The sequence below is a fragment of the Oryzias latipes genome, chromosome 1 (genome assembly GCF_002234675.1).
Source record: "Oryzias latipes chromosome 1, ASM223467v1".
In the NCBI taxonomy this organism is placed as follows: Eukaryota; Metazoa; Chordata; class Actinopteri; order Beloniformes; family Adrianichthyidae; genus Oryzias; species Oryzias latipes.
Genome location: NC_019859.2, coordinates 11,178,748 through 11,196,914, shown reverse-complemented (window position 1 = coordinate 11,196,914; position 18,167 = coordinate 11,178,748). Strand labels below are relative to the sequence as shown.

Below are 18,167 nucleotides of genomic sequence, written 5' to 3'. Positions count from 1 at the left end.
TCTGTAATTCTGCTTTCTGAACATGGAGTCAACCTCATTGTATTGCATGTGCAAAGCCTTTTATTTCATGCTTGTGACTGTCTTGTCTCATACTTTCAGCTTCTGAAACAGTTACTTTGACTTTTTATTTAACATGTTTGTTATTGATCTCAATAATGTTTTTTTTCAGGACACTCTTAGATTATCTTTTCATTTTTTTTAATCGTTTTCATTGTGATATTTTAATTATGACGTTTTTAGCCCAAACAAAAAAATATGCGTTATGTTCTAGGACATATTTTCTTCAGAGCAGCAGTAGTTGTTAAAAGTTTGCCTCCGAGTTAACGACGAGAGTGTTTGCCCTCGGAGTAAGCCCTTCCCCATTTCCCGTCATCCAACACTCTTGCTAGCTCACAACCCCATCCTAACATTACCGGCACAACAAAAATGGCGACAAATATTGGAGCTATCCAGTCGTTCAGTTTTGAGCCAAATGCCAGCTAGGACAAGTGAAAAATACATGAGTCTAGTCATCTAGAGCATGCAGCTTGCCATTGTAGGCTCTATGTCCCACCTACAAGCTTGTTCCTACTGCATTTTTGCGTCTGCTCCTGATTCCCAACAATTTGAATAAAGACAATTCAGAAATCCAATTTTTAGCTTAAGTTACTTTATGCCCACCATCATCAGAAAAATGCCACAAGAGCATGTTCAAAATCAAAGTGGGTTTTTAATCTCATAACCGTTTCTCTTGTAATTTTTAACTTTCCTCTCCCTTTTTAAATTAATAGCAAAATCATCTTTAAAAGTAATCATTATGATTTATTTTCCTATATTTATCATTTTAAAATTGATGCATTCAACTTTCCATCTTGTTGTAAAGACTTATTCATACGTCAACCTAAACTTTCTATTATTAAACTAATCTCATATATATGTTTTCATTTTTTGTAATTGTGTTTTTTATTTGTATTTTGTTTTTGTTTTTATCTTAGAAATATGACATACCTTAAAACTGTTTATGTATTTCAGTGGCTGTAAACTAATTCTATAAAAACACAAGCACAACATGCTGCATAAAAGTGTAGAGAGCCCATTAGTGGTGAAAGGGCCCTGACTTAGTGGGACATAATGTACAGATTCCAGATTACCGGGAAAATGTACATCCTGGACAGTCCCCGCCTCTAATTCTATACGGGGGGGAAAAGAGAAAGAAAGGGAAAAAAAGGAAAAAGCCAAGATGCACAGAGTCAGTCTAGCTCTTGATTTCTAATGAGGGTCATACATCTCTAATGGCATGGGGTGAAATTAATCGAAAGGCGGAATCATATCCCCTTCGAAGATCAGCTGCTGCTTAGGAACGTGCAAAATAGTGCGCCCTACTGTCTCTATTGCGCATGACTGTACGTCGTAATATGAAGTAGGCCTCCTCGCTCCTGTTTTTCTCTCCAACCCCAAGTCCTCCTGGCCCCACCACTTCGATTCAACGCTCAAGTAAGAAAGGCACGGAGGCTATAGTCGAGTTTTCGTGAAGGTAAAAGATTTTGATGCATTTATTATGTTGGCGGCTCATTGTGCGGCTGTTAAGAAGATAGATATATTTTGTGTGCGGAAGCGTTGGGACTGCGGGACTGTTTCCGCACGCTCGAGAGAGAGCAAGGCCCAGTGACCCACATTTGAGCAGCCAGTATCAGTGGGCGAGCGCGTGCACGTTTTCTCATCGGTGAGTGTCTATGCGCGGGCATGGCGGCTGAGTATGTGTGTAAATACATCTGCCGCGAAAATATTTCCACCTTCGGTGGTTTGGAGCGTTTGTCACGCGGTCGTATTTGGGTTTTTGCCGGTTTCCTTGATAACTAGCAGCGCTGTTGGTATTGAAGCTAAGTTTGTGTCTTTCACTCACTCAGTGGAGCAAAAGCTGTGTTTTTGGAGATTATTATTTTGTCTTCAATGTCAGTTGTTGTTGCGTGACAGCTCCAGGCGCGGCGTCAGCTTAACTTAAAGGGAAAAAAACTGAGCTCTGTTTAATTTTTACTTTATTTCGCGTGTCGTAAAGCCTTCACCTCTCCTTTAGTGTTTTCGGCTGTTAGCAGGCTACGACAAGGACATTGGGAGAATTAAACATCTCAGTCAAACGGTCACTTTTTGGCTCTAGCTTAGTTAGCTTGCTAGCTAGCTACATGGGTTGCTCCTCCGATTGTATAACGACACCTGTGGCATTAAAAGGTACGTTGAATATGGCTCTCCTCTAGTTTTTCTTTTAAATATCCTTCCGCCTCAACAACTGACAACAACAACAACACGTCAAGCTACATGTCACCGTTTAATTCGTAAACGAAGAAGCTTAGCTGAGGCTCTTCACTGCTAATGTGGCTGTGGATCTCGAATCAAAGCCCAAAATACATTTAAAAAAAAAAAAAAAAGCAAATTAAAGTAGAATCTGGCTTGTTGATGACCTTTTCTGCTCGCTTTTTAATGTAGCCACTTTTGACCTTCCTGCCCACTCGTATTTTTGAGTCATCTCATTGAGTCACTGTATCATCCAAAGAAAATCTATTTTCTGGTAGCTGGTGGGACGAATTCATTATTCAAAAATACGTTCTATTTCAACTTATTTATTATATACCAACATTTCTTATTTGTGGTGTCTAAGTTTAACAGTTTTCTTCATTTTTATGAAATATGACTGAGTTTTTGGATTTAAAAAAAGCTATTTTAAGCTTGATTATGTATAAACTGCTAAATAGAAAGTAGTTTTTTTTTTTTTTAAAGACATGCACATTTTCATGTTTGTTTTGACATTTTATCGTTTATTGTGAATAGAATGCAAGGCTGTCATGTCTGAGAAGCTTTATAGGTCGTTATTAGCTAGGTCAAAACCTCAGCAACACCATCTGGATATGTATAGATGGTTGTTTTGACCAGTTTGCTTCGGATCATGACCTTTTCTAGTCATTCATCAAGCAACTTGTTGGTACTTGTAGGTCAAATAAATTTGCCCACACGTACTGTGAATGGTTTTTGAAGATCCCTGCTCTCTAAAATTAGGCGAACTTGGGTCAAAATCTCTTTTGCGGCGATTAAGTCGTTTTCTGTTGCACGCACAAATGTTTCCTGTTCATTTTTAAAGTATTAGTGTGTCTGTTCAGATTCTAGTCTCCAATTGGCCTAATAACCGGTATGGCTTGTACATGAAACTGGCATGGCAAACAGATTTCAGAAGGAGAGCTTATTGTGTCAGTTTAAGCCAGATATTTTTTTTTCATGCAATTAGGATTTTTACCACTTAAAAAAGATCGACTCATTATCAGTGATAGAGCTTGATGAACTGAAATGTTTGCAATAACAGTAACCTTAAAACTAGCAGAGCTAAAGGTAAAAACGAAAGGTCGTGGAGTTGTAGTCTATTATTTTGGCAGCACAAACTTGTTGGAAATGTGCCAATGAGACTTGACACCATAAATATTCCTAAAATTTCTGTGGCTTCCAGTGAATTCACTTGCATACATTTCATATATTTTTATTCTCCTTAACTTAAGCTAGTCTAAAGATGGGTGTTAAACATTGATTGAATTCTCGGGTCATGTTGGTAATAAATTAGACCGTTTGTGTTGTGTTGCAGGTTAAATGCGTGGATTTCTCTTTCCTGGAAGGCTATCAGCAAGTTTCCCCTCCGTTGGACATTCCAGAGGGTAGGTTTAAAAAAAAAAAAAAGTACAAGGATGTGGAGGGGTCCCTATAGTGTTAGGCCTAGATTTGTCTGGCTGGACAAATGAGCAAAATAGCTCTACGTCTCCAGTTTCAACAAATGCTGAAATTGCACTGAACTACAAACACAGATGCAACTAGTTCATGCCAGTAATGGTCAAAACAGCCTACCAGTGCTGTAAGTTTGCACCAGACCAGCTCTTTGCCAGCTGAAAGAATCTTAAAGAATCAGAAACAGTAAGTGCCAGTCAGGCAGATTGAAGAAAATGAATGCAAGGTTTGTAAAGACAGAAAATAAAAAAGGCATCACTTGAATAATCAACCTGACAGAAATGTGTAATTTGAAAGCTTAAATTCAATGATTTAGGATATCTTGTTTGTAAAGCCTACCCAACATGGTGAGCTAGCATTTGGGCTAAATCTGAGTCATGAAACTGGGTGTTGTGAAAAAAAGGATCCTCTCTAGAAAGCCACATTTCAGTAGAGACTAAATACATTAGACAGTTTTTAGTTCCACGCGTCTGTTTTGACCTATTTTCTTCTATTCTATTATCGTTTCTTCTGCAGTTTTGATTGACCACCCTAACTTTCTTGTGGTCGGTTTTCCATTCATGAGCCAATGACCTCAACACTAAAGATCACCATTGAGTCGGCCTTGACCTCGATCCCTTTCATCCACCCCTCAGAAAAGAAGTTGAGCTTGTGAAAAGGCTGACGCAGGGTGAGAAATGATGACACATGCATACTGAACTGAGTTGTGCCATACAGTTACATTAGCTTTCATTCTGTTGGATTTTAGTGAAGAAATCATAATATATATTTTTTTAAATTAGCCTTTTTAAATGAGGTACTAAGAAAAAAATAAGTGTTTCTTTGACATTTATGAGGTATTTTCATTTTTGTCAAAATGGGCATTTCTAAATATAATTTGGCCCTGCTTAAGTTTTTGTCAACACACCATAGTTACAAATGTATGCAATTCAAATCCTATAGATTTTGACAAAAATTATTTATTTTATTTGAAAAATTATTTTAAAAAAATTCCAAAATTTTAGATTAGCAAGAAACAATATTTCAAGGCAGTGTATACCTACTGTGAAAATAATACTCGTCGTTTTGTTTTGTTTTTTACTCCAGGTGCTCTTCCAAATGCCTACCTCACGCCTAAAGAACAGATTATTGCAGCAAAAACCCTGATCAGCAGCAACCATGACATCAAGTATAGGGTATCTGGATGTTCCATACTTTCAATCACGTTATTATGTCGTTTAAACACACTTTTCAATCAGACCCAGGATATCCTAAGGTTTATTCTAACTTAAACACATTAACTGGTGTATATATCTAAATTGTTGGTTAACTATTATTTTTGTTACTATTTCTTATTTATTGTAAAAATCTAGATACGTTTTCTTTGGCCTGAAATGTTTTTGTGTATGATAAACAGACTAATAAATGTGTGGAATCATTTTTTGTTATATTCTATTAGTAATAACGGCCGTTGACCTTTTTGGGAAACACAACAGTTAATTTTTTTCCCCTCTTTTTTCCAAAAATAAACTCGCAGCTGTCATTTATAGTTGCGGTTCCCTAATCAGCTGATCATTGGTGATTATTATACCTCATATCATCAAGCAAAAACATGAAATTTATTTTTCACAATTTTCAGAGATGATTGCAGCATCTTTGATGGGTTTATAGAAGAAGATGAGAAGGACAAGGCAAAACGGTAAGAAACAAGTTAAGGAATCTCCTGGAGGGTTCATTCGGGTAGTTTTTTATTCTTCAAACCTTTTCCATATAATAACTAGAAATAAATGTAGCCTCATTGGAAAGTAGGAAACGAAAAAATCCATCACACAAAATTCATAATGCCATATGTGTGCTTTAAATTGCAGCGAGTCCCGTAATAAATCTGAGAAGAAACGAAGAGACCAGTTCAATGTCCTCATCAAGGAACTTGGCACGATGTTGCCAGGCAACACCAGAAAGATGGACAAGTCCACCATTCTGCAAAAAAGTATCGACTTCCTGTGTAAACACAAAGGTCAAAAATCCCTTTTAATCTTTTCCTGACTTTGTTTTATTTATGTTTAGCTGTTTATGTGGAGCTTATCCTTTCCCTGCAGTTTCTGAGGTAAATCTGGTTACCTGAGAAATAGTTTTATGGGTTTACATGTGCTGCAGCAACCGGGCTTCCTCATCATCCTGGGTTATTACCCTTCTGTTTCTATTTGAAAAATTATTTGAATCTCTGTGGTTTTTGCTGTGATAGATGAAAGTAAATTCTCTCCCAGTTTTACTCAAGACTCTTCTAATCCTCCACTCATAAATCCGGTTTTGATCTACATCAAGAGTAATGATTGTTAAACCCATGTAAACTATAGCAGTAATTTATAGCAGCATGAGGTATTGAAATATTTTTTTCATATGCATTATTCTAATAATATTTTACCTTTAAGACTTAAAATTGCAATTCACAATTTTCATCATTGTAGTCGAACATATGTTCTTACCAACACCTAAAAATGTTGTTACCTAAAGCTCTGCGTTATCTAGCTTACTGTTTAACAGCCAGTGGAAACATTAATCTTGTGCCTTGTGTTTGTACTCTGGAGCTGATGCCAAACAAGTTTTTTTCATTTCTTGTCATTTCTTAGAACGCTTTTCCTTCTGTTGTCTGAAGGTTTTAATATGTCCCCTCTTGCTCATCAGAGATTGCAGCCCAGTCGGAATCAAGCGAGATCAGACAGGACTGGAAACCTCCTTTTCTCAGCAACGAGGAATTCACGCAACTTATGCTGGAGGTCAGAAAAATCTCACTTTAAACAACAAATCTTTTTGATAAAATTATCAATCCTCAATGCTTTATCTGAACCCCATGACACCTATTGATGCAAATATGCATCATCCAAAGCCCTGCCTTAATATAGCATCTACGGTACTTAAAAGCAAAAAGCACACGTTTTTTTGGCAGGCAAAAATCCAGGTATTAAAGGGTTAAATTATCTTGATTAATTCTGATCATTTAAAAAATGTATTTTATGACTGTGAAATAACTTGTATTGATGCTTATATATTAACTTAAAATCACGTAACATGTTTTTTTCACGTCTTCTCCTTCTGTAAAGCATCTATAAACACTACTGTCTGCCTTTTTTTAGGCTTTGGACGGTTTCTTCATAGCAATAATGACTGACGGGAACATTCTCTACGTCTCTGAGAGTGTTACATCATTGCTCGAACACCTGCCAGTGAGTAACACGTCTTGCCGTTATTCATTGTGTCTGTCCCACCTAAATGATGGGAAAACTTTAACAGACTGTGTTCAGTTCAAACTAAACATGTCAGGCTGACCTGTAGGTTTGGTCTTTGTCTTGTTTCTTTTAATTTTTCCATGAATTTTTGTGTTTCATTTTTTTAATTTTTGATTTTTCAGGCCGACTTGGTGGACCAGAACCTTTTAAACTTCTTGCCGGTTGGAGAACACTCCGAAGTGTACAAGGCTCTGTCCACACACCCCGCTGACCTTGAGAGCCTCAATACGGATTACATGAAGAGTCAGTCAAACCCACTGTTTTTTTGTTGTTCAAGGAATAGAGTTGAATGAAATAAAATATGTATTTGAATCAGAATTAATTAAAATACTTATGAAACATAAGCAATATGTGTTTGCTACCCAAAATAATCTGTCCTTAAAAAAAATCCTGCAAATTCTGAGGTGGACAACATTATATGTCTTGTGAGGTATGGTCAGAAAAGTATATTAGTTACCTGACTTTCATGGCTTAATAGAAACTTAATTCACATTTAATAGACAAAGCAGCCAAACTTCAAGCTACAGCAGTTGATTAAGTGCCGAACATCTTAAATATTTTTAAAGCATTGGGTAATAATGCAAAGACACTCATATCAATGCTTGATTTAATTTTTTCTTTTACGTTTTTATAAAATTCCCTACAATAGTGATATAAGAAAATTTGTAATATGTTCATCTGGTTAACAAATGCATCCATATTGGTTTTTTGTATAACTATAAAGGTTAAGTTGTGGAAATATAGCATGTTAGAACTGCATACTAAAGAAAAAGTAAATCTTCCAGTACATTAGAAAATCAATGTTAGAGTACATTTTTGAGGTCCTATCTTAAAAAGATCTTACTGGGTTCTATATATGGTGTATTATATTTTACTGTCTGTAAGGTCAGTATAATTATTCATCTGTAGTTTATTTATTTTTTGGTCATGTTATCTTACTGAAGTTCTGTCTGAAAGATACTTGAATAGAAAGTAAACTTGTGAAAATGGGCTTTTATTTTAAACTGCAAAACAAATTTTTAGTAGGAGAAACTCTTATTTAATTCCAGACCTTTACAAATATTTTGATTTTAGTGATGCAACAAACATTTCCTAATGTATTATATTTCTGATCTAACATAGACTGCTGACATTGATTTGGATGTTCTTAAGACATAAAATATTAAGAGCAAATATTTCAGCATTTTTGCAATGTTTTCAGTGCAGTTTTATTTTTGTTTCTGATCCTTACTTTTTTTTCTTTTCTAGGTAAAAATCATATGGAGTTCTGCTGTCATGTGCTGCGAGGGGCCATCGACCCCAAAGAACCTTCAGTCTACGAATACGTAAAGTTCATTGGCAACTTCAAGTCTCTCAACAATGGTATGTTACAAGCTGTGACCTTAGGTTTGATCATGAAAATATTGTTGAGGCTAACAAGGGTGCACATTTACACTTCCATTAAAACAAAATGCAGTTTTGCTCGACAAACATATTTTATCTGGAATAAAAGAATGTACATATGCACTTTAAACTTTTGTTGCTGAATCAACAATTGTTTGCTAAGCAGTTCCAAATATGACGAGGAATGGCTTGGCGGGGGTGCTGCAGAGATCGCTACAGCCCGCTTTTGATGACCAGGTGTGCTTTGTTGCAACGGTTCGATTGGCCAAACCTCAGTTTATCAAGGTAGTTTTGAGGCGATGACACACTTTTGCTTGTAGGTCGTCACTGCAGTGAGAAAACTTCCAATCTAAATGGTATGTTTTTTTTGGTTTGAATTAGGAAATGTGTACCATAGAAGAACCCAATGAAGAATTCACCTCAAGACACAGCATGGAATGGAAATTCCTTTTCTTAGACCACAGGTAATCACAGTCCCATGTATTAAATTGATTTTTTTAAAGCTCCTTTGCCATTTCTGTCCTCATTTTGAGTTAGAACAAATCTATCTGCTGATCTTTAGTGTGCCAAAGGTGATATAGTATTCTGTGTCTGGATATAGTTGACACTGAAAGACTTAGAAATGGCATGATAGGCGCCCTTTAGAAAAAAAAACGGTGCTTCAAAGCAACTTTTTGCTACTAATCAAATTACCAAACAAACAGTTATTTATAATATTTGGTGATTTTTGGCTGTTCAAACTCTTGAGGGTTCTTAGTAAGGCAGGACAAAGAACCAGTGCTTTGTTCAAATAAATGTATAACTTCATATATTTCTCTTTTTAGGGCTCCGCCCATCATAGGCTATCTACCATTTGAGGTTCTTGGAACATCGGGGTATGACTATTATCATGTGGATGACTTGGAGATGCTAGCTAAATGCCATGAACACTGTAAGGATCACGGTTTCTCATTCTTTTAATGTTTTTTTTTTTTTTTTCTTGTGGGTTTTTAAAAAAGTTATACCGTAACTCCTCTGTCACTCTTCTTTTCAGTATTGCAGTATGGGAAAGGAAAGTCATGCTACTACCGTTTTCTAACAAAAGGTCAACAGTGGATCTGGCTCCAAACCCATTACTACATCACTTATCATCAGTGGAACTCTCGCCCAGAGTTTATCGTCTGTACACACACAGTAGTCAGGTACAATCCACTTAAGGTTGCCCTATTTTATAATTTCCTTATGTTCCATGTTGTTTTCCATTATTTACTTATGTTTTCTTACTACAATATGTCTCATTCTGTTTCTTTTTGCAGCTATGCAGAGGTAAGGGCTGAGCAGCGCAGAGAGCTGGGCATTGAAGAGTCTAATCCAGAGGCCAATGCTGACAAGGTGAGCTTTCACCTCTGTAGAAGGTTATGACTGATTATGATTAATTTTTTATGACCTTTATTTTTATTGATATATGTAGAAGTTCTCCCACTTAAAAAGATAAGAGGCCTGTAATTTTCATTATAGGTAAACCTCAACTATGAGAGACAAAATGAAGAAAAAAAATCCAGAAAAATCCTATTGTCTGATTTTTTTTAAGTATTTATTTGTAAATTATGCTAGAAAATAAGTATTTTGTCAATAACAAAAGTTCAACTAAATACTTTGTTATATTCACTTTGTTGACGGTAGTCAAACATTTTCTGTAAGTCTTCTCAAGGTTTTAACAAACTGTTGCTGGTATTTTGGCCCATTCCTCCATGCGGATCTCTTCTAGAGCAGTGATGCTTTGAGGCTGTTGCTGGGCAACTAGAACTTTCAACTCCGTCCAAAGATTTTCTTTGGTGTTGAGATCTAGAGACTGGCTAAGCCACTTCAGAGCCTTAAAATGCTTCCTACAAAGCTACTCCTTCGTTACCCGGGCAGTGGGTTTGGGATTGTTGTCATGCTGAAAGACCAAGCCGCGTTTCATCTTCAATGTCCTTGCTGATGGAAGAAGGTTTTCATTCAAAATCTGATGATACATGGCCCCATTCATTCTTTCTTTTACACGGATCAGTCATCCTGGCTCCTTTGCTGAAAAATAGCTTCAAAGCATGATGCTTCCAAATGCTCTCTAGCAAACCTTAGACTGGCCTGCACATGTACTGGCTTTAGCAGAGGGACATGTCTGGCACTGCAGGATTTATTACTGATGGTAGTCTTTGTTACATTGGTCCCAGCTCTCTGCAGGTAATTCCCCGTGTGGTTCTGGGATTTTTGCTCACCGTTCTTGGGATCATTTTGACCCCACGGGGTGAGACCTTGCGAGAAGCCCCGTATGGAGGGAGATTATCAGTGGTCTTGCATGTCTTCCATTTCCTAATAATTGCTCCCACAGTTGATTTCTTCACACCAAGCTGTTAACCTATTGCAGATTCAGTCTCCCCAGCCTGGTGCAGGTCAACCATTTGGTTTCTGGTGTCCTTAGACAGCTCTTTGGTCTTATCCATTGTGGAGTTTGGAGTATAACTGTTTGAGGTTGTGGACATGTGTCTTTTATATAGATAACCAGTTCAAACAGGTGCCATTCAGACAGGTAACAAGAGGAGGACAGAGGATCCTCTTACAGAAGAGGTTACAGGTCTGTGAGAGCCAGAAATCTTTCTTTGTAGGTGAACAAATGCTTATTTTCTTTCATAATTTACAAATAAATTCACATTTTGTTTCTCATGGTTGAGGTATAGCCTACCTAGGATGAAAATTACAGGCCTCGCTCATCTTTTAAAGTGAAAACTTGCACAATTGGTGGTTGACTTTTAAAATAAGAATGTATTTTGTGGTAAATGGTAAATGGCGTAAACTTGTATAGCGCTTTTCTACCTACAAGGCCCAAAGCGCTTTACAGTCACAGACCCATTTTCCCAGTCACACTAACATTCACACACTGATGGCGGCTCCGCTGCCGAACACTGGCGCCAACCTAGCACCAGAGGCAAGGTGGGGTTCAGTATCTTGCCCAAGGACACTTCGACAAAAGTGTCTTGCCCAAGGACACTTCGACAAATCGAATCGAACCTGCAATCTTACGATCATGGGTCGACCGCCCTACTGCTGCTCCACAGCCACCCATAAATACAAATATAGGAGTGTCAATGGGATTGTTGGGATTAATTACACAATTTTATCAAGTTTGCAGTTTGCCTGATTGGTTTAGCTGTGTAGTAGCTGTTGAGTATTTTCTGGCTGCAGTGTAGTAAGCTTAAGTGTGTATTTTTTACTGTGCAGAACCAGGATTCTGGCTCAGAGTCTCAACTTAACACCTCCAGCTTGAAGGAAGCTCTGGAGCGGTTTGAAAGCCGAACACCTTCAACATCGTCACGGAGCTCCCGCAAGTCCTCCTCGCACGTCTCTGACAACACCTGCACTTGTACGTACACACCTTTTGTAGCTGCATGTGCATGACTGAAGTGGAGTAGATATGTCCTGGTATTCTGTAGTGGATGGAGTCACCTACACATCTGTTGCTGAGTTGAAAGAAAAGAACTAACCCTAGAAAAAAGATGAAACCAACAGGTTAAAATACGATTATTGATCTTCAGTAATTGTGTGTCTGCAGCCACAGCTCCAAAGCTACACATGGACACAGCCACGCCTCCTCGGCAGTCATTAGCCTCCACCATGGAGATGACTCCCCAGCGGTGCTCATCGATCAGCAGTCAGGTAGGATAAATAGCAAAACACAACTTTTTTTCTTCCAGGTATCTTGTTTAAACAAATAATAATAATAACAACAACAACAATAACAACAAATAATTTTAAATTGAAACAAAGTTTTTGTTTTCGTTTTTTTTAATGGGTTCCTGTTGATGGTGTATTCAGACTGGGAAAACCCTTTGTTCCTGACCCAGTCCGCTTATATTGGTCCAGATTGAGCTCTGAACCTTGCGTGTTGTCTGTATTCAGACTGTTGTCAAGTGACCTTTCTTGATTCGAACATAAGCTTGTAAACAAAACCATTTCAATAGAAATCTCTTCACTCATTGGTCAGGAATTACGAAGGCGAAGCAAAGCAACTAGAAACAGAAATTATGGAAGTCCTGCGCTTTGCAGTCCTTCTCGGGGTAGTTAATTGAAACTTTATATTTTGCTGAGCAATTTTAAACACCTGTATCAACATTAGGCTCAACACTTTTTTTTACTGCTGCTTTGGTATGGTGGAGGGGTGAGCAAATATCACTGTAGTTTGCCTGAAAACTGATCAGTCAGTCACTGAAACTGCTTTTTTTAATGGACGCATTTTTGTGTTTGCTGGAATCTGAAAAATGCTCGAAATGTGAACTAAAGATGGCATTTAAATACTTTCGTTTTTTAATTTTACCACCATGGTGTAAAAGCACATTAATGGGTTGCTGTATTATTTTGCTTTGTTGATGAGAGAAGATCCATTGCTTATGCAACATATAGCCACAGGGATGAAAACAACCAAGTGTCTTGACAATTCGCCACATGTAGGGAGCATCAAATGTTTTGTAAAGCCTCACTCACCAGTGAGGGCAAGAGCCTTGCTCAGGCTTATGCTGCTTGCTCTAATAATTTAAAGTAAGCAAAAATGAAGATTCTCTTCAATGTTCTGTGTACAGTCTATGAGCTCTCAGACAACAGGCCAGAGTGCAAACCCGAGCATGATGTCTCAGCAGCAGCAGCAGCAGCAGCAGCAGCAGCAACAACAACAACAAACACAACAACTTCAGACAAATGTACAGGTGAGACTGAAATTATGTTTTAAAACTCATAAATCCTCATTGTTTACAAATGTAATAAACTTACTGCAATTACTTTTCTCAGACAATAGAGTATTAAATATTCATATCACTAAATATTCATCGTTTCATATAAAGTGCCATTAATTCTCCTGCAAGTGTGTGTTTCATCCTCTTCCTTCCATGTCTTTAGCCTGCCATGGAGTTTACAGCGCAGGTTAACGCCATGCAGCACCTTAAGGAGCAGCTGGAGCAGAGGACCAGAATGATCCAGGCGAACATCCAGCGGCAGCAGGAAGAGCTCCGGCACATCCAAGAGCAGCTCCAGAGAGTCCAAGGGCAGGGCATACAGGTGGGCCGCACAAACGTTCTTCAAACATGACGTTTACTTTAGAAGAAAGGTTGCGAGACAGATTTATTTGTCATTTTGGGTTTTTTGTTTTGCTCTGTTGTAAGCTCCATACAATTTTGAACCAGAAGTCATTCTTACCTAGAATAAAACTAAGATTAGGCAATTAGGATTTTTAGGCAGTTTTTAGGTAATTCCTCTTACTTTTTGAGCTTTCCCCTCCCAAGTTAAATTGGTAAACAAAACATGTTTAGTTAAAGTAGTCTAAATGGAAGTAGTGGAAAAAAAATGTGAACTGAATTAGGCAAAATACTGAACATCACCGACATAAAAAAGACAGAGACACAACAGAAAATAACAGTGTCAATATAATAGCTGAATGCATTTTTTTTTAAATTGCTTGATTGAACAGAACTGTTATTCTCTGAGAGCAGTACTGGGAATTGGCTTTGTCCTTTTTAATCGTACCTGGTTTAGCCTGACCTAAATCTGGATGACAGTAAATTATAATGTATTTAACTTCTGGTAAGAAGAAAAGACAGCAGCAAACCCTTCACTACTTGAATGTTCATCTTGGAGAGATAATTATCTCTAAATTGACTAGTTTAAAGGGGGAAAAAGGCATAATTTACTGTAAGTGCAAATCATCGAACCACTGCCAATTTGTGTCTTATAGCAGATGTTACAGCAGCAGCAGGGCGGAACGGTAAATGTACCGCTCTCTCAGGCAGGGGCAGTCCCGCAGACGGCTCCTTTGGCTGGTCAGGTGCAGCAAACCCCAGTAAACTCCGTCCAATCAGGAACTCTTCAGCTCACCATTCAGCAGCAGCCGTCTCAGCATCAACAAAGCATACAGCAGCAGACCAACACGGCGGCACAGGTGGGAGACGTGCGCACAGATGATCTGAAACCGTGTGGGGAAAAGACCCCAAATTCCCTAGTTTACATGTGCACAATTGATGCTGAACCCCACATTTTCCAGTGTGTTGCACCTGCTTTTGACCAATTGACCTGCTCCGACTTTGTACCATTTTAATAGCAGTAATGTATTTTTTTCAACATCGGAACAGTTGCCAAGTTGAGACAATATGCATTTCATGTGTAAATACTGAGATTTTTAATCAGAAATGCTATTTTTCTGAAGGGACTAGTTGTTTTTTTGTGTTCTTTGACTTACAGTCTGCATTAAAAAAACAAACATCTATTTAACCATTTTTCCAAACTAACTAGTTCAATTGAGAGATGAGGTGGAACATTTTTGTTTCACTGGATCTAATGGGAAGTTCTCCTCTGTCCCATTGCAGCCTCAGCGACAGTCCCAGCAGTCTTCACAGGCCCAGTCACAGAACCAAGGCTCAGTACCTGCTCCCCTGTACAGCGCCATGATGATCTCCCAGCCAGGGCAGCCAAACGTGCTGCAGATCAGCACCAGCCTAGCTCAAAACAACACGCAGCAAGGCGCAGCTGTAGCCACCTTCACACAGGACCGTCAGATTAGGTACGTATGCTCCTCAGTCACCAGATTTCTGAACTCTGTTAGAGCCATCATAGACATTTCCGTCACATTCCTTCCTTTGTTCCAGATTCCCTGCAGGGCAGCAGCTGGTGACCAAGCTGGTGACCGCTCCAATGCATGCATGCAGTGCAGTTATGGTGCCGTCTATGTTCATGGGACCGGTTGTAACTCCTTACAACCCCTTTGGTGGGCAGCAGGTACGTTTGGAGAAATCTGGGGTGGCAATTTGATGTGAGGCTGACGAAAAGGAGTAGTTGTCATTTTTTAGAGTGGGCCAACATGTGATCCCCTTTCCAAAATCTATTGAAAGTTCAAATTCATGAATATTTGGGATGTTAGTCCTGAAAAAACAGAACAAAACTGGACTAGTTGTACAAAATGAGTAAAATGCATTTTTTTTTATTTTAAAAGTATAATAAATATTTTATGTACATAAATATTTTCTCTTGTTTTTTCATTTCAGCAGGGGGGCCAGACCCAAACCCTGACTCTTCAACCTGCCCAACAACCCCAAGGTCAGCCTGACAGCCAAAACCAAACCTCTGTAGTGACACAGAACAACCAGCAGGGGCAGCAACAACAACAGCAATTCCTGCAGGTATCAAAACAATGTGTTTTTAACTGATGATATTATGGTTTGGGTTTTTTTCTGAACAGGTCTGGTGCCTTAATGCTACAAAATGGTCTTAATAAATATTTTTAACTATAACAGTTGTTGACCTCTGTACACTAAACTGTTAGCATTAGGTAATGTCTCCTTTGTTGGATTAATAAAGTTCTGTACTATTCTATTCTATTTGAGGGAGAGATTATTTCTATTGGAAAAAAGGGTTTTTGTTTTTAAATGTTGTGTTTTTGTTTTCTGTCATCAGGGCACCCATCTTCTCCACAGTAACCAGTCTGCACAGCTGATCCTGCGGGCAGCTTTCCCACTCCACCAACAAGGAACTTTCACCCAGGCCACACTTCCTCAGCAGCAACAGCCAGTGCAGCAACAGCAGCAACAGCCAGTGCAGCAGCAGCAGCAGCAACAACAACAACAGCAGCAAAGGCAACACCAACAACAACAGCAGCAACAGCAAAGGCACCAACAGCAAAGGCAGCAACAACCGCAATCTCACCACCAGAGGCACCAGCATCAGCTGAAACCACAGCCTCAGAAACAGCCGAAATCCTCCTCATTGCACAGGCCTGACACCGTCAACAACCAGCAGTGAAACCTGGAGGTGGAAGAGAAAAGCTGGGAAATAGGAACTCTAATCAATCTGCTGCACTCGTTTGTTTTGGTTGCACAGCTGCCTCAATTCTCCACTCCCCTTCTGAAAGCTTCTCCCCGTGTTCCTCTGAATGAAATGAATCCTTCATAGGAAAGTCAGTGAGCCCACTCACCAAAGACTGTCGTTGTGGATACAGGATGGAAATAACAACACAACTTTCATCCGATGCAGGAAAAAAAATGATCCATGCATCTAATTGGAACAGTATGACCGCCTCTTCACGTGGGTGTGTTAATGAGGACTGAACATGTACAGATTTACTGTATGATAGAAAAAAAAAACTTGTAAATATCCAATATAGCCTAACAGAAATGTAGTATTTTATATGATTGCATGACAAAAAAAATAACTGTGTAAGCTTTTATTAGTCAATTTGAAATCTGAATTTTTACTTTTAAGTGTTTTCTGGTCAAAGACGGAACAGTGAAATGTTCTCAAAAGCCCTCTGCCCCTTCTCTTAAAAAAAGAAGAAAAAAAAAGAAAAATTCTCCAGGCTTTAAAAGATTTCTTGTGGTGAAAAAAAAAAAAACGACTTTTAGGCTTGGGAGTTTTGTGGAAGCTTTGAAACACTGTGTCTCCAAGACAAAAATTTATCTTTTAACTTTGTAATTAGAAGAAGTATATTTAGATTCCAGTCAAACTGAATTATTTGCAGGATGATTACTGTACGTATAACGGGTTAAGTAATTCCAAGTGCCAATAACAGAGTGAATTATGTTTTTTTTTTTTCTTTTCCATTTCAAGCAAATTATTCAAAGGCGTATATATTTTCCAGTAAAATGTTACCCCGTAAGGTTATTACATTTGTATATAATAGGGTTTATTTTTTAGCAGTCGGAGAGCCCTATATATATATATATATATATATATATATATATATATATATATATATATATATATATATATATATATATATATATATATATATATATATATATATATATAAATATAAATATAAATATAAAAAAAAACAAGATGTATCCTCAACCTCCTGAAAACATTAGCACTTAATTTGGTTGTGTACAGTTAATCACTGTCGAGACCTCGTTGTTTGTGACCAGTGGTGTGAGTCCGTGTGTGTGCAGGTGTGTGTGTGTGTTTTCTGAGAGTACTATCCCTGTGCGCATGAGAGAGCATGAGTCCGGCTTTGTTTCGCCAGTGGGTTTTGCGGCCCCTTCGTGTCTTAGAGTATTTGACTTAGTAAAGGGTTTGAAGTTTTGGACGGTACCCGTTCACTCAGGAATGTGGAAGGTTTTTGTGTGCTTTGTGTCTTTTGGGAAAAGGCTTTAAGCGGTAATGCTGCAAAGACGTGGGGACATTTAAATGTGAGCCCAAATTTGACTTACATTTTAAAGAGTTTTTTTTTTGTTTGTTTTTCTTCCCTCTGTATAAGAAGTGATGAGGAGTAGGTTCGTATGAGGAAGTTATTTCTGTAAAATTTGACATGAAATTTGACCCGGTTGGTACATCGAGTCTTGGTTTGTGCCTCCTGTTTTGAATTGTTCCTCTTTTTTTTTTACTCTTTTCCCTGGCTTCAGAACCCGTCGTGCAGTTTAGTTCACTCGTCTCAGACCTGCAGGGACTGCGTCCAGATCGGCGTTTAAATATGGAAAGAGAGTTTGGCTCAGTCTGCGTCCTACACTGATAAGCCATATCAAACAGAAAAGCCTTGGATTTAGAGGTAATAGTTGGCAAAGGAGCATTTCTTTTTCTTTTTTTTCCCCTAAGTGTAGGAAAGCTGGCGTGTGTGGGTGGGTGTGCTTGTGTGAGTGTAGCATCTCGTTCCCCTGATCCTACTTCTTGTATCACTCGGGGGATCAGTATTGATTTCCCGTGACGATAGCCAATCAGTTCTTGCGTTGCAGTATAAAGAAAATTGATTTTTTATTTTAAAGAAATGTCCTCTGGTTGAGCTCAGTATTGTGC

At 38.3% G+C, this 18,167-nt stretch overlaps 1 protein-coding gene across 10 annotated transcripts; it reads left to right on the top strand.

Moving 5' to 3' along the window:
• The first annotated feature begins 1,220 nt into the window (after positions 1–1,220).
• Positions 1,221–16,788, top strand: LOC101165450 (circadian locomoter output cycles protein kaput). 10 transcript variants are annotated; one of them, XM_023955983.1, is made up of 24 exons: positions 1,221–1,513; positions 3,602–3,671; positions 4,255–4,408; positions 4,825–4,913; positions 5,357–5,416; positions 5,586–5,734; positions 6,403–6,494; positions 6,852–6,941; positions 7,127–7,247; positions 8,253–8,366; positions 8,551–8,672; positions 8,769–8,851; positions 9,212–9,318; positions 9,421–9,568; positions 9,683–9,758; positions 11,625–11,766; positions 11,956–12,059; positions 12,980–13,102; positions 13,293–13,451; positions 14,125–14,328; positions 14,753–14,946; positions 15,032–15,161; positions 15,431–15,562; positions 15,837–16,788. In XM_023955983.1, exons 4-24 carry the CDS (start codon positions 4,897–4,899, stop codon positions 16,179–16,181), a joined length of 2,712 nt encoding a protein of 903 aa, XP_023811751.1. In that variant the 5' UTR covers positions 1,221–1,513; positions 3,602–3,671; positions 4,255–4,408; positions 4,825–4,896; the 3' UTR covers positions 16,182–16,788. The 10 variants fall into 10 exon arrangements, with proteins under 10 accessions (XP_023811751.1, XP_023811738.1, XP_023811759.1 ...); XM_023955970.1 differs by having other exon boundaries at positions 1,222–1,473; positions 15,428–15,562; XM_023955991.1 differs by having other exon boundaries at positions 1,222–1,513; positions 8,554–8,672; positions 14,128–14,328; positions 15,428–15,562.
• The last annotated feature ends 1,379 nt before the right edge of the window (positions 16,789–18,167 follow it).

What these genes read in the sequence shown, in the direction of transcription:
- LOC101165450 (XM_023955970.1), top strand. An exon ending in TTCCTTTTCTTAGACCACAG is followed by an intron (nt 8,852 to 9,211) that starts GTAATCACAGTC and finishes TTCTCTTTTTAG; the next exon opens with GGCTCCGCCCATCATAGGCT. An exon ending in AACTTCAGACAAATGTACAG is followed by an intron (nt 13,103 to 13,292) that starts GTGAGACTGAAA and finishes CCATGTCTTTAG; the next exon opens with CCTGCCATGGAGTTTACAGC.